This window comes from Microdochium trichocladiopsis, assembly GCF_020744255.1.
Source record: "Microdochium trichocladiopsis strain MPI-CAGE-CH-0230 chromosome Unknown B0I36scaffold_4, whole genome shotgun sequence".
NCBI classification, from domain to species: domain Eukaryota; kingdom Fungi; phylum Ascomycota; class Sordariomycetes; order Xylariales; family Microdochiaceae; genus Microdochium; species Microdochium trichocladiopsis.
Window position 1 is genome coordinate 321,981 of NW_025763547.1, and position 21,131 is coordinate 343,111.

Below are 21,131 nucleotides of genomic sequence, written 5' to 3' on the forward strand. Positions count from 1 at the left end.
TATACTCAGGGAGATCCCCTGGGTCCATCTCCCACGGGGCAGATTTCACTCATTGCGTTGATGACTGAGGAACGAACGCACAACCTACAAGCACGACCAACGTGAACGGGAAGAGAATCACGCCCAGCAACAGCAAACCTTTCAAGGCCGAGGAGCTTTTCCGAAACACCACCATCATACAGCCATTTTGATCTCGACTGAGAGGTCGCTATTGTGATTTAATAATGGACAAGATCTTATCTGTCACCTCCAACTTGCTCACCACCCATTCAAGCAAGAATCAACGGTCCATGGCTCTTCACGCCATGTCTCCGACTCTTTCGACGCTTCGGATACGCTCTATTTGAGTCAACCCTAGCCGTCAGCCGCCAGTGCTTCAAGATCACTGTTTTTCCTTTGGATGCTTCTTCGACATCACTGGCTCTGCATAGTAATATCAGGAGTACCATTTCTGCGAAGCACTGTCTGCGCCGAATGGAGACGGCCCTGGGCTGTCAAGCATAATTCTACACAACACAACTCATGTGGATGAGGGGATTTCAGTTCATGGTGAGCACACTTCTTGTCAGAGGAATGTCGGTAGTTTCCGTATATATGGAGCGCTTCGCTCGCAGTTCTTGGTCGAGGATCATGACAGACAGCAACAAGAACAACACGAGCGATAAAGCAGGCACGACGCGAGATACACCTCGGAATATTCCCCAAGAAGCCCACAACCTTCGGAATCTCCACTATCTCTACCCTTTGGAATCCGCCACTGGCCAATGTCCAGTACCGCCACAGTAGCAAGGTAGGTAACTGGCGGAAATGCTGTTGATTTCCACATGACAAAGGCCTTGGGTCAGAGTGCCTTGTAAAGAAGAGAGAAAAGAGTGCAACTTGTGCAGAAAAAAATGACTAATCATTTTCTCCTCAGATATCTCGTGCCTCAATATCAGCCCACGCGGACCGAGATGTCGGTCCTTCCTCCCGAGCTCGATCAAGCCACATGGTGTAGCAGGGTCAGCGGGTGTACCGGCCACGACGCTGGGCTCATTGTTGACAGGCAAAGATTCCAGAAGGATAAGCAAGGCCAAGCCTCCGTCTTCATCATCAGCAGCTCCTACCTTGTTTCGGCTCGCGGCAGAGCTCTTGGCCCTGATTGTGGAGCAGCAGATAGTGTCAGACTTACCAGGGATGGTCTCTCACAGACTCCTCCGCCGTCTCGGCCCGCCACAACCTCCTACACTCCTCTGCCCTGGCCGCGTCCAGCTCCGGAAGCTTCGCGTCCTATATCACCCCAAAATCACGTTGGGCCGGTTCGTAGAGCCCACGCCGAGGACGACGATGTATCTGGCCAGAGAGTGGCATACATGTCCACGGAGGCTCCACGGGACTTTACACCCCCACCCAGCCCTCCGCCCACGCCGCCACACCCTCCGCCTCCTCGTCCACAGCCGCGACCCCCAAGACCGCCTCCGACGCCTCCTCCGCAGAATCTAGACGCTTGCGAGTTGCCGGTTGAGAAGTGCCAAAAGAAGATTACTCCCGCTAGCGATGAGGAAGGGGCTCAGGAGAGCCATGATCGTCCAAGTCAGACCCGACCGCCGAAGCCGGCACCGAAGCCGGCGCCGAAGCCAGCGCCAAAGCCTCCTCCGCCCTCTCCTTGCCCGCGTCCGGGTCCTCGTCTCTGAGGAGACCTATTGTTAGCGACGAAGGAAGTGGCTGATGGCATTGGGCTCAAGGACACAACGCGCCAAGGGACGGTGACTGGGGGGTTCGTAACGAAAGGGAGAGTTCTAGGTGGTTGTCGGATTCGCCAAAAGGCAAGCTGACTCGAAGAGGTGCACTGGCTGACAATATTCTGCAATGTGTTCAACCTCGAGCAGTTGAGTCGGGATCCATGGAGAGAGCAGCAGAGTAAACCCAGTCCATCACCACGAGCGGACAAGATGACTTGGGTGGTTGTGATTTAGCGATTGAGTTTTACATAGGCAATGCGCTGTGGTTTTGTGCGAAAACAATATTGTGGCCAAGGCGTGTTTATGAATCTGCGCAAGCAGGTGTGACGATGTTGCTTGTGCCCGCAGGAAGCGGTGCCCTTGAGTGTGTTGCAGCCCAAAGACTGACATGCAGGGTTTAGTTGCATCATGGCCTCGGGAAGATTGGCAGGGTTGCATCCCCGATCCCAGGGTTCCACAGGGCCGGATCCACGACGATCTTCTGGCGCCACTTTTGGGACGATGACTGCCCGGCAATTGGATGGGCTGGCCAGCTGCAATGCATGAAAGCGCTTTTGCTTTGGGAATACAGGCAATCAAGCAAGCAGATACGAGAGACAGGACGCGCTGGCCGTGCATGATGGGGCCGGGCGACTGCCTCTGCCGTGTTTAATCAAGTGAGCACGGCGGCCGTGCGGCAAGAATGGAGCCTTTGCCTGTAGATCATGCCGAAAAAGCAAGCACGCCAAGCATGGACAGGGGACGTTTGGATTGGTTGGTTCAGGGATTGTTTGAAGAATGGCGCCTTGGCATCCCTGCGCGGGCCGACCGCAGGCTGGCTCATCCATGTATCAAGGGCATCTTCGTTCCTTCTTTTCTGCTGATAGAGTTGATCGAAACGAATGAATGCATCGTGGCTGTGCCAAGCTGAATAGGTGCATGCATGAATGGCTCTTTGGGGGGGTGTTCAGCGCCTGCACAGCAGTTTTCCGGCAGTCGTGTGCCGTGCGACATCACCAGAGAGAGCCTCTGCGGTCCTGACGTGGGGGCCACTTCGTTCATTCCCCATTCAGAGGGCATCAACGAACTCTGTTCCTGAGCACTGTCCCCATAGATATTGTGACTGATTGAAGTGCCTGTCAACTCAAGTGCCTGTGCCTGACTTGGATCGGCCTAGCGCATCAGCAGCTTCAACGGCCACCGCGGCGACAGACAGCCACCGGGAACCAACCGCGGGCGCTAGCCACGCGGCGGCTGGCGTCGTGCTGCTGGTCGTCATTTGCTTTCTTTTTCCTGGCTCCGTATAAGTCATCAATCATTCAGCCCGCCCTGCCCTCACATGCGCACTGCCAGCCACACGGCAGGCACAACACAAAGGTGCTGCTGCTTCTTCGCCGCGGGTTCTCTTCCTCTTCCACCATTTGTCGCCCGCCCTTCGGACGACAACAACGACGACATCATCATCATGGAGTGCTGTCCTTCTCGCGGGAGCGTCTGGCCGCGGCCGTCGGTGTCGTCGCTGCTCGTGGGCCTGGTCGCGCTTGCCGCCTCGAGCATGTTTGGGACTGCCGTGGCCGCCTCGTCGCCGTCGCATGGCTGCGGGAGCGCCGCGCCTGCCGCGCTGAGCACCATGACCGAGGTCAACCTCACCCTCAGCACCGCCATGGGCGGCGACCGCCACTACTTCTACTGGCTGCCCCCGAGCTACAACGCCTCGCTGCCCTCGCCCCTCGTCTTGTCCTTCCACGGCAGCGGCTCCTCCGCCGCCCTCCAGGCCAGTGTCGACTACTTCACCATCCCAGACTTCAACCCAAAGTCGTCCTATGTTGTCGTCTATCCAGAGGCCACCTTTGAGGACGGCACCACCCAGCGCATGTGGCAGATCGCCCCCGAGATGGCTGCCCAGGGCATCGACGACGTTGGCTACGTCCTCGCCATCCTCGACGACGTCCGCAGCCACATCTGCATCGACAACGCCCGCATCTACGCAAGCGGCATGTCCCAGGGCGGCGGCATGACCAACCTCCTCGCCTGCAGCCCCGACACCGCTGCCATCTTTGCCGCCTACGCCCCCGTAGCTGGCGCCTACTACTACCCTTACCCCAACCCGGCCACAAACTCATGCAGGCCCACCACCGACAAGCTCCCCTGTGACCCGGGCCGCGCAGACATCCCCATCCTCGCCTTCCACGGCGGCGACGACATCGTCATCGACTACGAAGGCGGTGACCGCCGGGGCGCCTGCACGCCCGACATCCCGTACTGGGCGGAGCAGTGGGCTCTGCGCGACGGCCTCGACACTCTCGACATGGGCACGTACACTTCAGCGAGCGCCATCGAGGGATCGCTGGGCAGCGTGATCGAGAAGCTGGGCGGGAGTGCCGAGCGGTATACCTATGGCTCGGGCACCACGGCCGGGCTGGTCCAGCTCGTCTTCGCAGGCAAGAACGTCGGGCACGTCTGGCCTGCAGACTTTTTTCGGATATCTCAAAGCAGCGGTCAGGCTGTCGGCACTGGAACAACGCAGTTCAACGCGAGCAGTCTGATCATGGACTTTTTTGGCCGTTACACTTTGCCGTATGTGCTCTTTTGTCTTTCCGTGTGCCAAACCCTTACATCTGACATGGCAGCGGTGGTGCTTTCTGCCGCTTCCTTATATTCTATTATGTCGAACAGAAAAGCTAACGCACATGTAGTGACCGCCTCCTACCACCATCGCCAACACCGTCTCCGACCAATGCCGCAATGCGTGTTGTTGGACATCAGTACAGCATTCTGGGGTTCTTATCACTAGCGATTGCTCTGCTCAGCCATGTCTTGTAGCTGTGGTTATTGTCTCGCGCGCAGTCCCCCCAATACCCCGATCTGTTTTCATCGTATTTGGTTAAACCTTGCATAGCCTTGTTTGGGCGTCTTTGCCAGATTTGAATTGGAATCATTGTTTTGTTGCTTAGAAACCACCTTGTCGAGACCACTTTGAAGACGAATGGGCACGCTCTACACATTATAGAGCAATAACAATAGATATGATATTCGGGCTTGAGATTTTCGTGTCCCCCTGGATCTTACTTGCCCTGCCGTCTACAAATAAATCATCGCTCGCCTACTGCAAACATGGCAACAATTTACATGTCGAATCTCTGTTCAAGGGGCTGTGTGGTCTCGATGCGACCAAGGGGGGATGGGGGGGGGGGGGGGGCGGATGTCAACCATCCGCCTGCGTAGGTCCAAGACTCCTTGTCCTGCCCTGCCTGCCCGGCCCGCGCGCCCGTCTGGTCTAATATATCATACATCATCCACGCCTGCCGAAGAAGGGCGGAGTGTGCAAAAGAACAAGATGTATTTGCTCTTCTTCGCTAGTATGAATCAGAATTGTTTGAAATAAGAAGTTAGGTTTTAATAGCTTTATACTACCAGGTAGAATTAAAATAAATATTGCTCAAGAATTCGAACCTGGCTTCCAGATTGTTATCGTCAACGCCGTGTTAAGTTCGCAATAGAGCGGCGGCGGTCACATAGATTTGCCAGTTGGCACAGAGGACTTCTTACTGGGGAGAAGACTCGGGGTAGCTTTAGCACAGCGGAACGCCCACGTGGGATGCATGGATGAAAATATACAATGCATTTTCGCCAAATGACCCATCATATCTCCTCTACTACTCTTTGGATGAGATTTCAAAAAACCCGGTGATGCCTTCCGCCGTCTATTTGGACCAAGGAAATGGAGACAACAAACAAAACAGCCACAGATACTTTGAGCCACAAGGCGAGGCGAGGCGAGGTTCCGTGCCCCGAACCCAGTCATTATAGTCACTCACACGGCACGATCCCCCTTGCCCTGCATAATTTACTACACGCGGATCGCGTCTCCTTCCCTCCCCCCTCTTCCAAACTCGGCTATTCGCTTATAGGAGGTCGCGTCTGACGAACTCCTCACGCAGGGCACGGCCCAGGCTGGCAGGGGAGCGCTCGACAATCACACCGGCATCCTCGAGGGCCTTGATCTTGGAGTCGGCGCCGCCCTTGCCACCAGAGACGATGGCACCAGCGTGACCCATTCTGCGTCCAGGAGGAGCGCTGATGCCGGCAATGAAGCTAACGACGGGCTTGTTGGCAGTGTTGTACTCCTTGAGGAAGTCGGCGGCATCCTCCTCGGCCGAGCCACCAATCTCACCAATCATGATGATGCCGTCGGTCTCGGGGTCCTTGAGGAAGACGTTGAGGCAGTCGATGAAGTTGGTGCCGCTGAAGGGGTCACCGCCAATGCCGACAACGAGAGACTGACCCAGGCCGGCCTGGGTGGTCTGGTTGACGGCCTCGTAGGTCAGAGTACCGGAACGGGAGACGATACCGATGCGGCCGCGCTTGTGGATGAAGCCGGGCATGATGCCGATCTTGCACTGGCCGGGGGCGATGATGCCGGGGCAGTTGGGGCCGACGAGACGGGTCTTGTCCTGGGTCTTGAGCATGTCGGTAATGCGAACCATGTCTGATAGGCGAAGTCAGCATTTTCGCAAGGTGACTTTGGGTAGGAGTTTGTGGTATGCTGGGACGTACCGTGCTGGGGAATACCCTCAGTAATGCAGACGACGAGGGGCACCTCGGCGTTCAGGGCCTCCTCGATACCGGCAGCGGCAAGCGGGGGGCTGTATCGTCGGGATGGTAAGTGACTTGACACAAGAAGAGCCAGATGCTGCATGTACGGACGGGCACTCACGGGACGAAGAGAGCAGTAGCATTGGCACCAGTCTCCTTGACACCCTCAGCGACAGTGCCGAAGACGGGGAGATCCAAGTGCGTAGTGCCGGCCTTCTTGGGGTTGGTACCACCAACAACCTTCGTGCCTGAGAACTGTTAACCTTTTGTCGAGCCACTTGGGAAGCTGGCTGTGCGGCGTATGGATCGGTCTGTGGTGGTAGTGGGGGAGAGTTGGCAATTACCATAGGCGATAGCCTGCTCGGCGTGGAAACTGCGAGAAGACTGTTAGCAACATGCTGTGGTGCATCCTGAACGAGCCGAGGCGAGAAAAGTGCAATGTGGCTGTCGAGCTTGCTGTGGGCGATTTGCGCGGTTTGTGCATCGCGGAGCTTGATATCAAGTCTCTGTCTACCCCTCGCCACAAGCACCACGGCAATGGCACGGATCGGATAGGCAGTGAGGCGGACGGGCGACTTACGATCCCTGCTTTCCGGTGAAGCCCTGGAAGAGGACCTTTGTCTCCGAGTTGATGCGGAGGTTGTCGATGGTCTTGGAGTAGGGGGACGAGGAGGAGCTGTAGGTGCGCTTGGAGAGCTGGCGCAGGACGGCGGAGCCTGGCCGCATCTGTCTGGAGAAGGCCTGCATGTTGGCGAGAGGTGAGCGGCGATCGTGGGGAGGAAGAGAGTCGGGCGTTCGCAAGGCGAGGACGGGTTGAGCTGGGAGAAGCAGTCGTGGGGAGCTGCGGTTGCTTGACTGGCGATAGAAGACGGCGGCGTGGTGGGTGCGGCGACAGGGAGTTGCAGCCAGCGGGCAGGATCGCGACCGCCCAAAAAAAAGAACAAGCATCGGCCGGTGCAGTCCTGCAGTTGCCGGACTGGCACTGTGGCAGGCCCGTGTCTCGTCCCAGCTACTGGGACGCGGGCCGTGGGGGGTACGGGCCTCAGAGGCGAGGACTCCCGCAACTATGGAGGTACCGAGGGCTTCCGCTAGCGCTCCCGTAACTCTCCTTCGGACAGGGTACAGTGCCCGTCTCGGGGCCCGCACTCCCACGGGTTGCTGCTTGTATGGTATTTCGCGGACCTGAGTGGCAGCTTCAGGAGTTGTGCCCAGGGCTTAAACACTCAGTAGGTCGCCTTTGCGGGATCCTTGAAACAATGTTGAGGCGGCGACCACTTCATGGGCAATTGGCTGGCTGCCTTGTGCAGGTGGTGCAGCACACATCACTGCCATTTTGGAAAAAGCTGGAGATAGTGAACAAGCCCATGGTCAACCTTGAGCACAGTTCTCTCGGCCTGCTGGCAACATGTCGGTGCTGTGCATAGTAGCTCCCAGCGGCAACATCAAGACATCCAGGGCCCTGAGCCGGCAGTTGTGTGTCTGGGAATGGCTGGCTCCGGTTTGTTTTCGGGCCCCATCGAGCTGGCAGCAGCCAGTAGGCTCGAAGCTGAGCGGCTCACCGACAAGCCCTGCCTCGAGTCGAGCTTCATGTTGGTGGGGCACGGTCGACCTGGACAGCAAATGCTGATGACCGTCTCGAGTTCTCTTGTTGTGTACGTACCTATCACTGTCTTGGCGGTTGCGACAAAGGGCGTGAAAGTGGCGTAGGCGAAGCACCTGACGATGGGACGACGAGAACGGATCTCTACGCTCAAAGTGCGGCACAAGAGTTCGCTGCTACTGATGCAGGGCTCCAAATCTCCAAAGCCAGCACTCTAAGGCTGGCTGTCTTCAGGGACCGATCTGGCGTCATAGCTTCAGCTGGTCTACTGAAGGACTGGCAGCTGGCAGCGGGGCTGCGGGGCAGACTACCAGCTGCACCAATTCAACCTGGGCCTCCAGCAGCATGCGCCGCCCGCATTTGGATGACTGAGCAGCCTCAGCTAGCTCAAAGTCTGGCCCGGGCTTGCCATGTGCACGCGTTGTCACTTGGGCGCCTGAAATCAACCCACAGCGCCAAGCCAAGCTCAAGCAGCTCCAGTCCAGTCGACGTCGTCGTTGTCTGGCAGCACCCCATCCACCTCAACACCACACTTCGCTGCTTCAATCATCACCGCCAACGGCACATCACCCGCTGCCACAAACGCCCACCAGTCTTTCTACTCTGGCTGGCAGGAACAGAGGAAACCCCCTACACGGCGCACCAGCGCACACAGTCACAGTCCCGCACACCCCAAACAGACTCTCTAGCTCCCATTTGAGATACCGGTTCGCTCGCCACGATGGTAAGCCCTGGCCCATCCCAACCACAACATCTTCCAGCCAAACTCGGCGACACCATGCTAATATTCTCTCTACTTGCAGGGTCAAAACCAATCTGGCATGGGCGGTGCCGGCGATGGCAGGGACGACAAGGACAAGAAGGTATGTGATGAGCCCCTCATGATATCATCACCGCCACAGAGACGGTTCTGACACTGCATACCGAATCCATAGAAGGACAAGCCCAAGTACGAGCCCCCGCCGCGGCCAACCACAAGGATCGGTCGCAAGAAGAAGAAGGCTGCCGGCACCTCTGCCGCTGCGAAGCTGCCCGCCGTATACCCCACAAGCCGATGCAAGCTTCGCCTCCTCCGGATGCAGCGCATCCACGACCACCTGCTTCTCGAAGAGGAATATGTAGAGAACCAGGAGCGCTTCAGGAAGCAGAAGGCTGCCAAGGATGCGACCGGTCCCATCCCCGACCCCGAGGCTGGTGATCGCAACGCTGATGAGCGCGGCCGCGTCGACGACATGCGCGGCAGTCCCATGGGTGTCGGCACACTGGAGGAGATGATTGACGACGACCATGCGATTGTCTCTAGCACGACTGGCCCAGAGTACTACGTGAGCATCATGAGCTTCGTCGACAAGGACCTCCTTGAGCCTGGTGCCTCCGTCCTGCTTCACCACAAGAGCGTCTCCATTGTCGGTGTCCTGACTGACGATGCCGACCCGGCCGTCAATGTCATGAAGCTCGACAAGGCGCCCACAGAGTCTTACGCCGATATTGGTGGTCTCGAGCAGCAGATTCAGGAAGTCAGAGAATCAGTGGAGTTGCCCCTGTTACATCCTGAGCTCTACGAGGAAATGGGCATCAAGCCTCCAAAGGGTGTCATTCTCTATGGTGCTCCTGGCACCGGCAAGACATTACTGGCCAAGGCCGTCGCCAACCAAACCTCTGCCACCTTCTTGCGAATCGTGGGCAGTGAGCTGATCCAGAAGTATCTTGGTGATGGTCCCCGTCTTGTGCGGCAGCTCTTCCAGGTGAGTTCAAGATCATTCTAAGCAGGTATGATTATCGGGAACGAGCTCACACTCTACATCTAGGTTGCTGGCGAGAACGCACCTTCCATCGTCTTCATCGACGAAATCGACGCCATCGGTACCAAGCGATACGACTCCACATCTGGAGGTGAGAGAGAGGTGCAGCGAACCATGCTGGAGCTGCTCAACCAGCTTGACGGTTTCGACGATCGTGGCGATGTCAAGGTCATCATGGCCACCAACAAGATCGAGTCGCTGGATCCCGCGCTGATCCGCCCTGGACGTATCGACCGCAAAATTCTCTTTGAGAACCCCGACCAAAACACGAAGCGCAAGATCTTCAACCTGCACACAAGCAAGATGAACCTGAACGAGGACGTCGACCTGGACGAGTTCATCACCCAGAAGGACGACCTATCGGGAGCAGATATCAAGGCAATCTGCTCCGAGGCGGGTCTCCTTGCCCTACGGGAGCGCCGCATGCGCGTGCAGATGGCCGACTTCCGGGCGGCAAGGGAGAGAGTGCTCAAGACGAAGCAGGAAGGAGAGCCCGAGGGCCTGTACCTGTAGACGGAGGGAGCAATGCAGTGGTTTGGCGTGGAATCATCATGAACATCGATCGCCGCCAGATGATATGCTACGAAGACAAACGGCCGAGAGCAAACCCTGTGTGCAAGCCTACCATTATCGAGTCCTGGTGTGGTGAAACTACCAATGCCAAATGTGCATGAGCTTACGAGCACCAAGTATGCACCCCACCTGTGATGTTTCTTTTCCGGTGACGAAGCTGAAACGGGTGCCATGCAATTATGGGATGCTGTTGGTGTGCAATAAAGCGTGTTATTAAGCAGTTGACGAGCAGGCAAGACGGGGCAAAGGTCGCGGGGAAGGCGGCAGGCATGTGGCGTGTGTTTATTTCAGGCTGCACCAGCGAGCGCCGCTTACTCTGCCCAACCCTTGCCGATGACATGGGATCGACAAACCCGAGCACGCCAAGCAGCAACTGCCGCAGGACACCGGACATCTCGTCAAATCGCCAACTCGTAGAAGCTCCGAAAAGTCCTGCTTCTTCTGGCGTTGCTGTTGTTGTTGCTGCTGCTGCCGCTGTTGTTGGCATTCGAGTTGCGCGGCCACGTGTGCAAAGCACTGCACTTGCACCTGCAGGGGGAGGGGGTCTGAAACTGTCGTGTAGCCCATGCTGCAAGGAATCTCACAGATGTAGAGCTAGGCAACTGACGAGGCAACCAGGTCACATGGTGTTTTCGTCACTCGAGCCTTGGAAACAATGAAAGGGCCAAGGCTTGACGGTCCGTTGCCAAGCCGGTGTCGGCGAGGGCGATCAAGCCTCCGCAGGCATAAGATCAACCTGGAGAGAACTAGGATGCACATTGCAGAGACCATCTGCAGACAGTGACTGATCCTCGCCGGAAGACACTGCAAGCGGTAATCTTCTCAGAGCACGCTAAGCATTTCCAGGGGCTCGTCGCTCGCAGTCTCCCCAGTAAGACAGCCGGACACGCTGGGTGCTCGTCTTTCCGGTCTCGACAAAACAAAAGATCAATGTCCGCTCTCATCCGCTGGTCGGTTTTGTGGGTTTCTTTCCTTTTTCCCCTTTCCAACGAAACCGCGGCCTTACAGACTTGACGGGTGGACCTCGACTGCCTTGAATGCGATTCGCCGGTGCCGTTGTGTCAGATCAGGTAGCCATGGTTGAGGTCTCTTTGCTGCTCGATTGAAGCAGATCAACAACACACTCTCGGACGCCCGCCACTACGATCGCCGTTGCATAAGAGCAGCAGATCTGCGCTGGCAATCTTGGATCATCACGCCTCTGTTCGCCTACGTCAGGCGTGTCCGCATTTCAAACCAGCTTGTTCTTTATCCTGTTCGCCCGCCCTCGGCTCGTCCCCACGACCTCTGCTCACCATGGGTCAGCCCGCCCCAGCTTCGGCCCTGCCATATCCAGAACACTCGTGCATGCCATATATCCACAGCCAAGACGACGATTCTGACGACACAGAGCAGCCCGTGCCCATTATCACGGCAACAGCCATGGACTTGAAATGGTTCACCTACACAAGGACGGCCCCGGCCGAGGTCGAGGGACTTGGCATTGTGGCACACCCGCATCCGCTGCGGTCACATCCTTGCGATGATATCATCTCCCACTCAGAGTACTGCCGAGAGCTCGCGGACCAGGAGCGCGAGCGCATCGAGGCCGTGCAGCGGCTCGAGAGTCAGCAGTCCCACTGGCAGGACAAGCAGCGGCTCAACTCGTGGCCCGCAGAGACAGTCCATCTAGTCCCTGCCCCCCTGGCACCATTTGGCGGTATCAAAAGAGCAGACTCGGAGCTAGGCCGTCGGCACCAGCAACAATTGACCGATCTCGATGAGGAGATGGACGAGTCCTTCTCGCCTCTAGCTTACGATGACGATGGTGATGATGGTGGGTCAATATACGAGGAGCAGACGGGTGGCAGCGACGACGATTCTCAGCTTGGCGGACAAGGCATGCGGAGAAGACAGACTGTATCCAGTTCTTCAGTTGCGCCACAAATGGACTCGGAGGAAGAAGAGGACGAACCAGTCATGATCCTTGGCACAGTCCGGAGAGAAAGCAGGAGGCCGTCGAGTCTCTTGCGCCTCCAACAGGAGCAGGCGGCACTGCACCAGTACCGCCGCGACTGGTCTCCAATATCAACACCACCGCGCAGCCGGGCGAACACCGTCGAGAGGAAGCCATCTCTAGTCAGGGCAGGCACCTTTGGACCTACACCGCCAGACACACCCCCACGCATGTCCAGCGAGCCTGAACTCGACAGCTCCTCCAGTCCTCCAAGGTTCTCGACACTCAACAACGGCAGTGCCCAGCGTCAGTCCTCAATCTTGCAGAACAAGCAGCGCTTGGCTCGGGCTGGCACTTCTTCGCCTGGGAGCCGGAGCCAACGGCAGTCAATTTATGAGCCCGCTCCGCCGGCGTACCATGACGAACCCCTGCTGGCCATTGCAGCAAGTGCCGTCCAAAGACAACAGCAGCAACAACAACTGGAGCGATCAGAGTTCGTCACTCCGCTTTCAGCGCCCCCTCCCCCAAGACCGCCGCCTAAGCGCAAGACTTCTCGTACCTTGGCATATGCGCAGTTCTTCGCCGCGCCCCCAGACTATTGGAGCGGCTCCGGGTCGAGCACGCCAGAGCGAGTTGCCACTCCACCATTACAAATAAGCCGGGTAACATCTGCACCGTCCGTGACGGCCAAGCCTGCAATAGTAAGGAAGCCGGTGCCCTACTTTCCGCCGCCCCCGACAGCCGCCTCTGCTCCGCCTACTACAACCTCTTCTTCTTCAGCCACTGCTGGCATCTTTGGTCCCCCAAAGGTGGTGAGCCCAGGCCCGGACGGTCTTCCTAGCGCAATGCATACCGTCAACCCGGGTTTACTCACGGCTCCGGCATCCTCGACCACTCCCAGCCGCAAGTTCGGCCACCGGCCGATCTCCACTTCGGCCAACAAGTTGAAGAAGCTTCGCCTGGGAGAGAACATATCGAAATGGACGACAAACAAGGTGGGCGAGCCCATCAACACGATTGCCAACAAGCTCGGCTCTGAAGCATTCTGGCCAATGACACTGGACAAGGAATGTGACAAGGCTGCACGGATCCTGCGTGCGTTCTGCTGTGGAGAAGAAGCAGCGTCGTCCATCTTCAGCTTTGCCTCCGAGGGCAAAGGCAAGGAGCGTGCTGATCTCAGCCAGCGACGGCCGTCGCACTCAGCTCCAGCCCCTATCCAGATTCCGCCGCATGTCATGGCCAGTGCCAAGGGACTGGCGATTTTCACCACGTTCCGCGCCGGCGGCCTGCATCTCAGTGGCGCGCGCGGGTCCGGAGTGGTCATTGCGAGACTGCCCTCGACCGAGTCTGATGTTGGTCGGCAATGGTCGCCGCCCTCGGGCTTCATCGTGCAGTCTGTGGGTGCAGGACTCCGTGGCGGCGGCGGAGCCGGATCCGAGTTCAACGACTGCGTCTTTGTGCTCACCACTGACGCGGCAGTCGACGCCTTCACGCGGCCCAAGCTCGGTCTGGGGAGCGAGATTGGTGTTACTCCCGGACCCGTCCTGGACGAGGACGGCAGCGCCGACGCAAGCAAGAGTAGGGGCCATAGCCAGGCCCTAAGTCCAGCAGAGGCTGGAGGTGTGCATGTCCGAACCATGACGAGTGACGTTCGCATCCGTGCAGAGGAGCCCATCTTAAGCTACACGCGCTCGACGCGGGGAGCATGGACAGGTGCCAAAGCGTCTGGGACCATCGTCGCGGTAAGGGCAGACGCAAACGCCTCCTTCTACGGAAGCGCAGAGCCCCTGAGCGTGGAGAGGATTCTGAGTGGGCAGGTGCCCGTGCCAAAGCCGACGAGAGGTCCGCTGGCCGTGGACGGGACCGTCATGTGGGCCGAGGGAGGCTCGTCGCTGGTCAGGGCGCTGCAGGACATTGAGGGGAGGACGTAGAACAGCGTTCGAGGATGCGCTGGGCCACCACATATGGTATTTGGACTGAAAGGGGGCGGGGAATTCGGAATTATTAGGACAAACTATCCAGAAGCAAAATGTTTGCCATGTCAGTAAAGCATGCTAGCGGGCTTCTTCTTACAGCGTTTCAAGCATCACGATGTTTACTGTTTCCCATCATGTGAAAGAGAGATCGAGAAAAGAAAACCCAAGAACGAGGAAACAAAAGGGAATCAAAAGAAATACTGTCCATGTGAGAGAAATGGAGGGGAAAAGAGATTGAGTTACCAAACAACGTGCAAACAAGTGTACGGAGATAACCGATGACAATGCCAAACAAAGAGACCCAATGAGTGACAACTACTAAACCAGCAATGAAGACAACAACACAACTCCAAAAAAAATAAAAAATTCAATGCGGCCTCAATACAGGAAGATGGACCGGAAAAAGAGCAAAAAAGATGATATGCCAAGGATTTTGTCCTCGGTGAGGCTCGAACTCACGACCTTTGGATGTCCCAATATTGTTTAACTGAGTCAATCAATTGAATGATATGAGACCAACGCTCTAACCAACTGAGCCACGAAGACTGTTTGTTGAAAGGAGTTCGTCCTTAACTAAATATCTATCGCCGCTGCATCACCGGCCTGAGCTTGAATGTGCGGACTGTTCTGTGTACGACGGTGGCCGTGGAGCACTCTGCCCTCACATAAAACAGCCGTACCAATGGCAAGAATTCTCCCGGCGAACCTGAGTAGTTGGACGATAGAATTCACTAAAGTTGTGCCGTCATGTCATATATAGGTCCCGATATTGCCAGGTCTCGCCTGCAAATGCACTCCCCGTCTAATTACACTGCGGCCGAGTTTGTCGTCGCGCCGAAGTGCTTCTCACTTGCCTGCTCGCCAGGCTCCACCACGCTTCCCCCGCTGCCACTGTGCTCGTTCTCCACTGCGAAGGCCGAGGGCTTCTCGTCCTCACCCGACGCCAAGGGCAGTTGGCTTCCTTCTTCGTCCCGTCTCAGAATGCCCGTCGGATCCAGCCCCGTGTCGCAGTACGTCTCGACAATGCGAGTGATCCGCTTGATCTCGGCTGGCGCGAGCAAGCTCTGCCCGTGGTCCCGATCCCAGAGGTAAAACAGCTCCAGCTCGCCCCTGCCTGTCCACGTATCTGGCGTCTTGCGCCACTCCTTTTTGTCGCTCTCCTCGTAGTCGACGTGCCCATAGTATACGTAGCTCGCCGTCGCCGAGGGGCTGGTCACGCAGTCGCGCGACGCGATGACAACGGTCGTGCGCTTCTCGACCAGCTGCTCGCGCCACAGGATGCAGTCCTGCCAGTGTAGCCGGCGCGTGAGCGTGTGTGCCGTACGCGGATCCGCTGCCGCGAACCACTGCATCTCGAGCTCCGGGGCGTTGCGCGGCCGGCGGCGCATGATGTTGTAGCCGAGCTCGGGGAGGTGCATCATGATGGACGCTGGGTCGATCAGCACGACCGAGTGGATCTTGCTGTTGACGATGGGGTCGTCAAGGAGGGAGCGCACCATCAGTGTGCCGTAGGAGTGGCCGATCAGAACAACATCGTCGAGAGAATGCTGTGAGAGGATGCTGCGCATGGAGCTGACAAATTCGCGCTGCGAGACGGCTTGTGGGCAGATCCGACCAGACACCGGCATGAACTCGATAATTACCATGCCAATGTCTCTGGGCATGGAGCTGAGCCAGGCCAGGTATGGCGAGAGACCCATGCCAATGCCGTGCAAGAATACCACGGTCCGCTTCCTGCATCGCCCAATTTTGGGATGCTTCGCGGGCCGATAAAAGTAGCTGAAGTCAGGCGCTGCAGACCGCCGCAATGACAACAGAGTCATGGGCCGGAACGGGAAGTTTGTGAAGAAGGTGTGTAAGGGCTGGCGGTAGAAGCGGAATCCCAGGAACAGCATGAGCCAAGTCGTCGTCGTGAGATCCACGGCCCACACGGTCCAGTACCACAAGAGTGAGGCATGTCTTGTGGCAACAGGATCTAGACTCGCCCGGATTGCCGTTGCGCCGCCGCGTCCCTTGCGAAACCGCATGCCGGTGTGCTCTTCCCACTCGTCAATCAGCATCTCGAGCTCTTCGTTCTCCTCCATGTCCTCCTCTGGCTTGTGCCACTTGTTCCACAGTGCCCACAACAGCCAGTCCTTGATATCCTCGCGATAGATCTCGTCCAGATGAGCATTGCAGAACCACTTTCGCATAAAGAGGTGTGAGTCGGGAATGTTGGTGATGAGCTTCCGGTACAGTCCATGTCGCTCATCCTTTGTGATTGTGTCTAGTGGTAGACCTGGACGACCCAGGTACATTCGATATGGCAGATACCAGATAAGATACCACAGAATTTCGACTGCCCCGACACATTCGACGGCGATACTAAATGGATGCTTGATACCAGCTTCGCCGAAAATGAAGAGGGCTAAGAAGAAGTAGATGAGGCAGCCAAGACCGAGGTAACCAAAAAGCCATATGCCGCAGCGGACCAGCAGCATGGCTGGCCTGGAATGATTGATCAGCATATTGGTGGCACACAGGGCAGGATATTGAGAGCGTGTTTGTTGGTGCAGTGAATGGACTTTGCGACGTGCTAGTAAATCTTCGATCCTAGTATCACGTAGACACCGGGAATTAAGCTCGAGACAGCAAGTCCCTGTCGCGGAACCTGGCTCGAGTTGTTGATACGGCTTCTGCTTGCAGCTTGACGGCCAACGCAGATTGAGATGTCGTTGAGAGCAAGCGACGAGTGCACTGCCTCAACTTAGAACAGACGACAGGCTTGACAGCTGCGTGCACATTCTTAAAAAACCAAGTCGCGCAGATGACACCCGGAAGAGCCAAGAGGGCGAGGCTTCGTTTGGCTGGGGGACAGGCATCCATAGAAATACTGCTGATCCTTTTCCCGGGGGCTATGGCTGCCATGTTGGCTGGGTCCAGTGGACCAGGACGGTCTTGGATGGATCCATGGCATAATAACGGCAGGGCTTCTTACAAGCACATGAAGGTTCACGGTGCTTGTCCATGTCAGCGACTCCTCGCGGGTGCAATCGTTGGTGGCTCCACTGAGGCGTCCGAACGCTCGTGCGTGCCAGCTTGATCAAGGTATGACCTGTCAAGTATGTGCTTGGTAGGGTTCCATTCCGGTTTCTCTGCACTTGACAGTTGCGTGTTGGCTGTCAAGCCATGTACATGGGGAGAGTGACGTGAGCAAGGGCGGTCGATTATGGAGATCGAACATGGTTGTGACCCCGGCCAGTTGTTCCCGTCTGGGAGAAAAGCTGGGGTAGAGGCCTCGGCATGACATCCAGCGTAGCATCCTGACTCCAGTGTCGTGCGGGTTACTGGTTGTTGGCGACGAGGAGCAGTGTGCGGGGAACCGGCAGGGGAGGTCGAGACGAGCAGTTCCCGAGGCTAAGCTGGGGTTCTGCTGAACGCTGCCCTACTGGGACCCCTGTCCCAAGTCCAGAGCAGCATGTTCTCTCAGAAGCTAGAGTTCTGCACCCATCCAGAGCTCGTTGTACGCCTCATGCAAGCAAGAAAGACTGCGGCGGTGGGGTTTCGAAGAGCCGGAGGCTGCTCCAATTAGAATGTCTTTCCAATTACAGGCAGTTGGTGAGAGCATTCGAGCATGGACGATTCCTCGGTTGGTGGATAAAATGGTTCTTGTCTCCTTCAACAGGGGCTGCGAGGTTCGCGCACGAAAGGACCTACTGGAAAGACAGGTGGTGGCGTGGAGGCTGTCCTGGAACTGGTCGTGGCTTGCGAGCGACATGGACGTGATCTGCAGCTAGCAGCCAACAGCATGGGCAGGATACGTGCAGGACGAGGTCCCGAGTAGATGGGGACGTGCCTGGCATCTGAGTGCTGGACTGAAGCTGTCACAGATGCTACACGTACTGCTCCTGTAGATCTTGCCGTGGCAGGTTCGAGGCTGGGCTGGTGGTGGTAGTGGTCACTGTGGTGGTTGCGGGAAGAGGAGGATGGATGGATTGTGCAAGCCGCTGCACTGCAGGGCTTGCTTTCCTCCCCATGCCACACCCTGCAGCTCCACAAGACTTAAACCAACGTCACTTCCTTCCCGCACCGCGACGTTCAAGTCAAGTTGAGATATTGGAAGCAGGCAATGACTTCATCTGCACCTGACTTGCACGCTTCAGCGTCGGCCACACCGATCCGCACGTTGCCCGTAGGCATTACTTTCAGACTGTAAAAGGAATCTACAGGTCCTTCAACTTGTGGCGCATGGTTTCACCCGTGATCATGGCCATGTCGAAGGCGTCCAACTATGAATGCTCGACGCATGCTGGCACAACTGTGCGAACAAAGAGATACAGTCAACCGCAAGACATCAGGTGTATGCATGACAAGACGCTTTCTGGTGAGACGGTCGGTGATGCTGCATGCGTCAATCGAAGCAGAAAGACGGGCAGTGCGCGATCTCTAGCAACCACTCGACTATGGCAAGGACCACATCAGCAATCTGCTCGCTTTCAAAGAGCGGAGTAATGTTTGCGCCCAGGCCTCAGAGCTCACAGTGGCTGGCAACCATGATGAAACAGAGGCAGTTGTCAAAGAGCTAGAGGACGTGGGGAGCCATGTTGCAAACAGGTCGGGCAGGCCGCCCTTCACGGCGCGCCATTCATCTCCGAAACCTCCCCATCGTCCCGGCCGGCCTCTGCTTGGCGCTCTATATATCTCAACCTCAGACCGGGACTCACTTGCGCCTGCTCCCACAACCGTGCAAAGCCTTCACAACAGACTCATCATAGCACCTACGACCAGGTCAACATATCACCAGACCACCTGTCCTGAAATGGCATCAATCATCCAACACGACCCTATCAAGCTCGCACAGGACGCACACAACATCACTCGGAGAATGTCGGCAATACGACTCACTGAGGCTGCCGAGGAGTGGCTCAGGAAGTCCGCGAAAATGCCTCCCGACGATGGAACACGCCGCCTCTTCAATCCGGCATGGTTTGCGCTCCAGTGGCTCTTCTTTGACTGTGCCGTCCTAAGTGCTCGCGACAAGGTCTACAGCAAGCTACTCGAAGAGGACACCGTAGACGATGACGCTTTTGAGGATATAGTCTGGACCAGAAAGCTTTTCTGTCGAGCCGTCGCGGCCATTGCTGACGACCCCGAATCTATCACAGTGGATTCCTTCCCAGAGCGTTTGGATCAAGCCTTCAGGGACTTGCCCGGACTGGCCGAGCTGGCTGATGAAGACCTTGACCACGTCTGGCAAGAAGTCGCGGCCATCGCGAGGAGCTACTACGACTTGGCAAGACTAGAACCAGAACAGCAAGAAGAGCAGCTCCGCATGGTCGAAGCTGAGCCAAAACCATGGTTGCTGAACACGCCGATCGATGGCGAATCCCCCTCAATGTCGCCGGCTGACTCTACACAACTTGTGACTCATGGCGGTACAAGTTCTGGAATCGAGGTGCCCGCGGTCACAGAGCAGAAGGAGAACGAAATACATTCCCATAATACAGAGAAAATCAGCAACGACTCTCCCGAAGCTGCCGCCACTCCGCCGGCTCCATGTACACAACGCACATTGCGTCGCTTCGGCAAGGCCACTCCGAAATCGGGTTCCACACAGAAGGAGTACGAGCTGGCCCGAAGAATCCACACCGACGACACATTTGGCATGGACAACCCCAATGGTCCCTGCGAGCCATGCAGGAAGACGTGGGCGAAGAAGCACAAGGGGCCCTCGAAACCTCCGATCCCCTCGGACTGGTGCCGCGTGCAGAAGAGCCGCACCTTCTACAAGGGCGCCCGGTGCAGCGGCTGTGTGGCTGGCAAGGCGACCATGATGCACTGCAACATTGCCAACGCCCTGGAGAGACAGGCCAGCGGGCATATGGCCAAGAGGACCGGTCTGGGCTGGGCACACTTTGAGCGCCTCTGGGCCGTGCTGCTGCGGGCCTGTGACGGAGACTGGCGCCGCGCGGCTGCGCATGTGGACGACATGCCCGACTTTAGGGATCGCATTGAGCTTGGACGGGCTCGCATCAACGTCGCGGCTGTCGTCTCAGGGACTCGAACCTGGGACGAGGTGTTGGATACAGACACTCGTTTGGCTACTGGTGGGCATGATCTTCGGGAAACACAGCCAGAACCGTTGGTCCGGGGAAACAATTCACAAGAAGAAGACGCAGAAGAAGAGGAAGAAGAAGAAGAATCAAAAGAGAGCTCGGACGAAGAGCTGGTTGTCACCTCGCCTGTCGAGAAGATCACCCCAAAGACAAAGAAGCGCAAGCCTCTTCCTTCAGCCAGAGACATTGCCACGGCCAAGCGCCGACGCTCAGCACAGTCTTGACCTGAGGCCGCGTGTGCCAAGTCCCCGGTTAAGATCCCCTCTCTGGTATGAACCACCTGGGCCACGCACATAGACTATCTGGTCCGGCACCAATGAGTTCAAGCAAAAGTTCTTCAGCATGTGTACACCTTCCTGTCTCCATCTTATACCCCCATGTAACCTCGCGTCCTTCACTTCAAGCCCTCTCTTTATAGTTTAGTCATTGATAGCTCCATGGCGTGTCCTTCCCACGCTTGTATCAAGATATCCGTCCCAACATTGCGCGTGTGCCAATCATCTCGGTGTCCCAAAGTTAAGAACGTTCACATACCCCATTCCAGGTCACATTCCCCTTGGGACCTGTGCAGTGTCGTAGATGTACCAGGACTCCACATCTATTGTGCGCGACCGAGCTTGTCCTTGGCCATGGGTCCGTCCATTGTCGGTCCGTTGGGATGAGCCAAATGGGGATTCCAACTCCACAGAGTAACAACGAACGGAGCCCAGCGTGGGGTGCTTGCTTCTGCTGTCATCAAATCAGAGCTTGATGGATGAAACGCGCGCGAGATGGACAAGATGACCCACCAAAGATCGACCACCTAGACTTCCACAACCGGCCTTGGGTACAGCTGGACTTGCGCAACATCTTG

The 21,131-nt window shown here is 57.0% G+C and overlaps 7 protein-coding genes and 1 non-coding gene across 8 annotated transcripts; 4 read left to right on the forward strand and 4 right to left on the reverse strand.

The window, feature by feature from the left end:
- Positions 1 to 413: 413 nt before the first annotated feature.
- B0I36DRAFT_99438 (uncharacterized protein) lies at positions 414 to 1,793 on the forward strand. The gene is made up of 2 exons (XM_046163707.1): positions 414 to 790; positions 917 to 1,793. The coding sequence occupies exons 1-2, from the start codon at positions 765 to 767 to the stop codon at positions 1,671 to 1,673; spliced, it is 783 nt and encodes a 260-aa protein (XP_046013482.1). The 5' UTR covers positions 414 to 764; the 3' UTR covers positions 1,674 to 1,793.
- A 1,189-nt stretch (positions 1,794 to 2,982) lies between these two features.
- B0I36DRAFT_319796 (Alpha/Beta hydrolase protein) lies at positions 2,983 to 4,853 on the forward strand. Its single transcript, XM_046153460.1, has 2 exons — positions 2,983 to 4,277; positions 4,397 to 4,853. Exons 1-2 carry the CDS (start codon positions 3,040 to 3,042, stop codon positions 4,521 to 4,523), a joined length of 1,365 nt encoding a protein of 454 aa, XP_046013483.1. The 5' UTR covers positions 2,983 to 3,039; the 3' UTR covers positions 4,524 to 4,853.
- Positions 4,854 to 5,605: 752 nt separating this feature from the next.
- Positions 5,606 to 7,043, reverse strand: B0I36DRAFT_241086 (succinyl-CoA synthetase-like protein; the record flags this gene model as incomplete). Its single annotated transcript, XM_046149819.1, has 5 exons — positions 5,606 to 6,189; positions 6,258 to 6,346; positions 6,418 to 6,544; positions 6,641 to 6,669; positions 6,877 to 7,043. The coding sequence occupies 5 exons, from the start codon at positions 7,041 to 7,043 to the stop codon at positions 5,606 to 5,608; spliced, it is 996 nt and encodes a 331-aa protein (XP_046013484.1).
- A 1,574-nt stretch (positions 7,044 to 8,617) lies between these two features.
- B0I36DRAFT_347836 (proteasome regulatory particle subunit Rpt2) lies at positions 8,618 to 10,211 on the forward strand (the record flags this gene model as incomplete). Its single annotated transcript, XM_046156614.1, has 4 exons — positions 8,618 to 8,620; positions 8,700 to 8,759; positions 8,832 to 9,641; positions 9,705 to 10,211. 4 exons carry the CDS (start codon positions 8,618 to 8,620, stop codon positions 10,209 to 10,211), a joined length of 1,380 nt encoding a protein of 459 aa, XP_046013485.1.
- A 1,356-nt stretch (positions 10,212 to 11,567) lies between these two features.
- Positions 11,568 to 14,138, forward strand: B0I36DRAFT_347837 (uncharacterized protein; the record flags this gene model as incomplete). The annotated part of the gene is made up of 1 exon (XM_046156615.1): positions 11,568 to 14,138. The coding sequence occupies one exon, from the start codon at positions 11,568 to 11,570 to the stop codon at positions 14,136 to 14,138; it is 2,571 nt and encodes an 856-aa protein (XP_046013486.1).
- Positions 14,139 to 14,617: 479 nt separating this feature from the next.
- On the reverse strand, positions 14,618 to 14,729 carry B0I36DRAFT_t73. The gene has a single exon. It is a non-coding gene; the product is annotated as a tRNA-Met (tRNA).
- A 195-nt stretch (positions 14,730 to 14,924) lies between these two features.
- Positions 14,925 to 15,959, reverse strand: B0I36DRAFT_319803 (uncharacterized protein). Its single transcript, XM_046153461.1, has one exon. The coding sequence runs from the start codon at positions 15,881 to 15,883 to the stop codon at positions 14,990 to 14,992; it is 894 nt and encodes a 297-aa protein (XP_046013487.1). The 5' UTR covers positions 15,884 to 15,959; the 3' UTR covers positions 14,925 to 14,989.
- A 3,917-nt stretch (positions 15,960 to 19,876) lies between these two features.
- B0I36DRAFT_319806 (uncharacterized protein) lies at positions 19,877 to 20,715 on the reverse strand. The gene has a single exon (XM_046153462.1). It carries the CDS (start codon positions 20,571 to 20,573, stop codon positions 19,947 to 19,949), a length of 627 nt encoding a protein of 208 aa, XP_046013488.1. The 5' UTR covers positions 20,574 to 20,715; the 3' UTR covers positions 19,877 to 19,946.
- Between the last annotated feature and the right edge of the window lie 416 nt (positions 20,716 to 21,131).

Excerpts from the sequence above, each read along its gene's own strand:
- B0I36DRAFT_99438 (XM_046163707.1), top strand. The coding sequence starts at position 765 with ATGTCCAGTACCGCCACAGTAGCAAG. Across the intron at positions 791-916 it reads AGTACCGCCACAGTAGCAAG|ATATCTCGTGCCTCAATATC; the intron begins GTAGGTAACTGG and ends TTTTCTCCTCAG.
- B0I36DRAFT_319796 (XM_046153460.1), top strand. The coding sequence starts at position 3,040 with ATGCGCACTGCCAGCCACACGGCAGGCACAACACAAAGGTGCTGCTGC. Across the intron at positions 4,278-4,396 it reads TTTGGCCGTTACACTTTGCC|TGACCGCCTCCTACCACCAT; the intron begins GTATGTGCTCTT and ends ACGCACATGTAG.
- B0I36DRAFT_319803 (XM_046153461.1), bottom strand. The coding sequence starts at position 15,883 with ATGGGTCTCTCGCCATACCTGGCCTGGCTCAGCTCCATGCCCAGAGAC.
- B0I36DRAFT_319806 (XM_046153462.1), bottom strand. The coding sequence starts at position 20,573 with ATGTGCGTGGCCCAGGTGGTTCATACCAGAGAGGGGATCTTAACCGGG.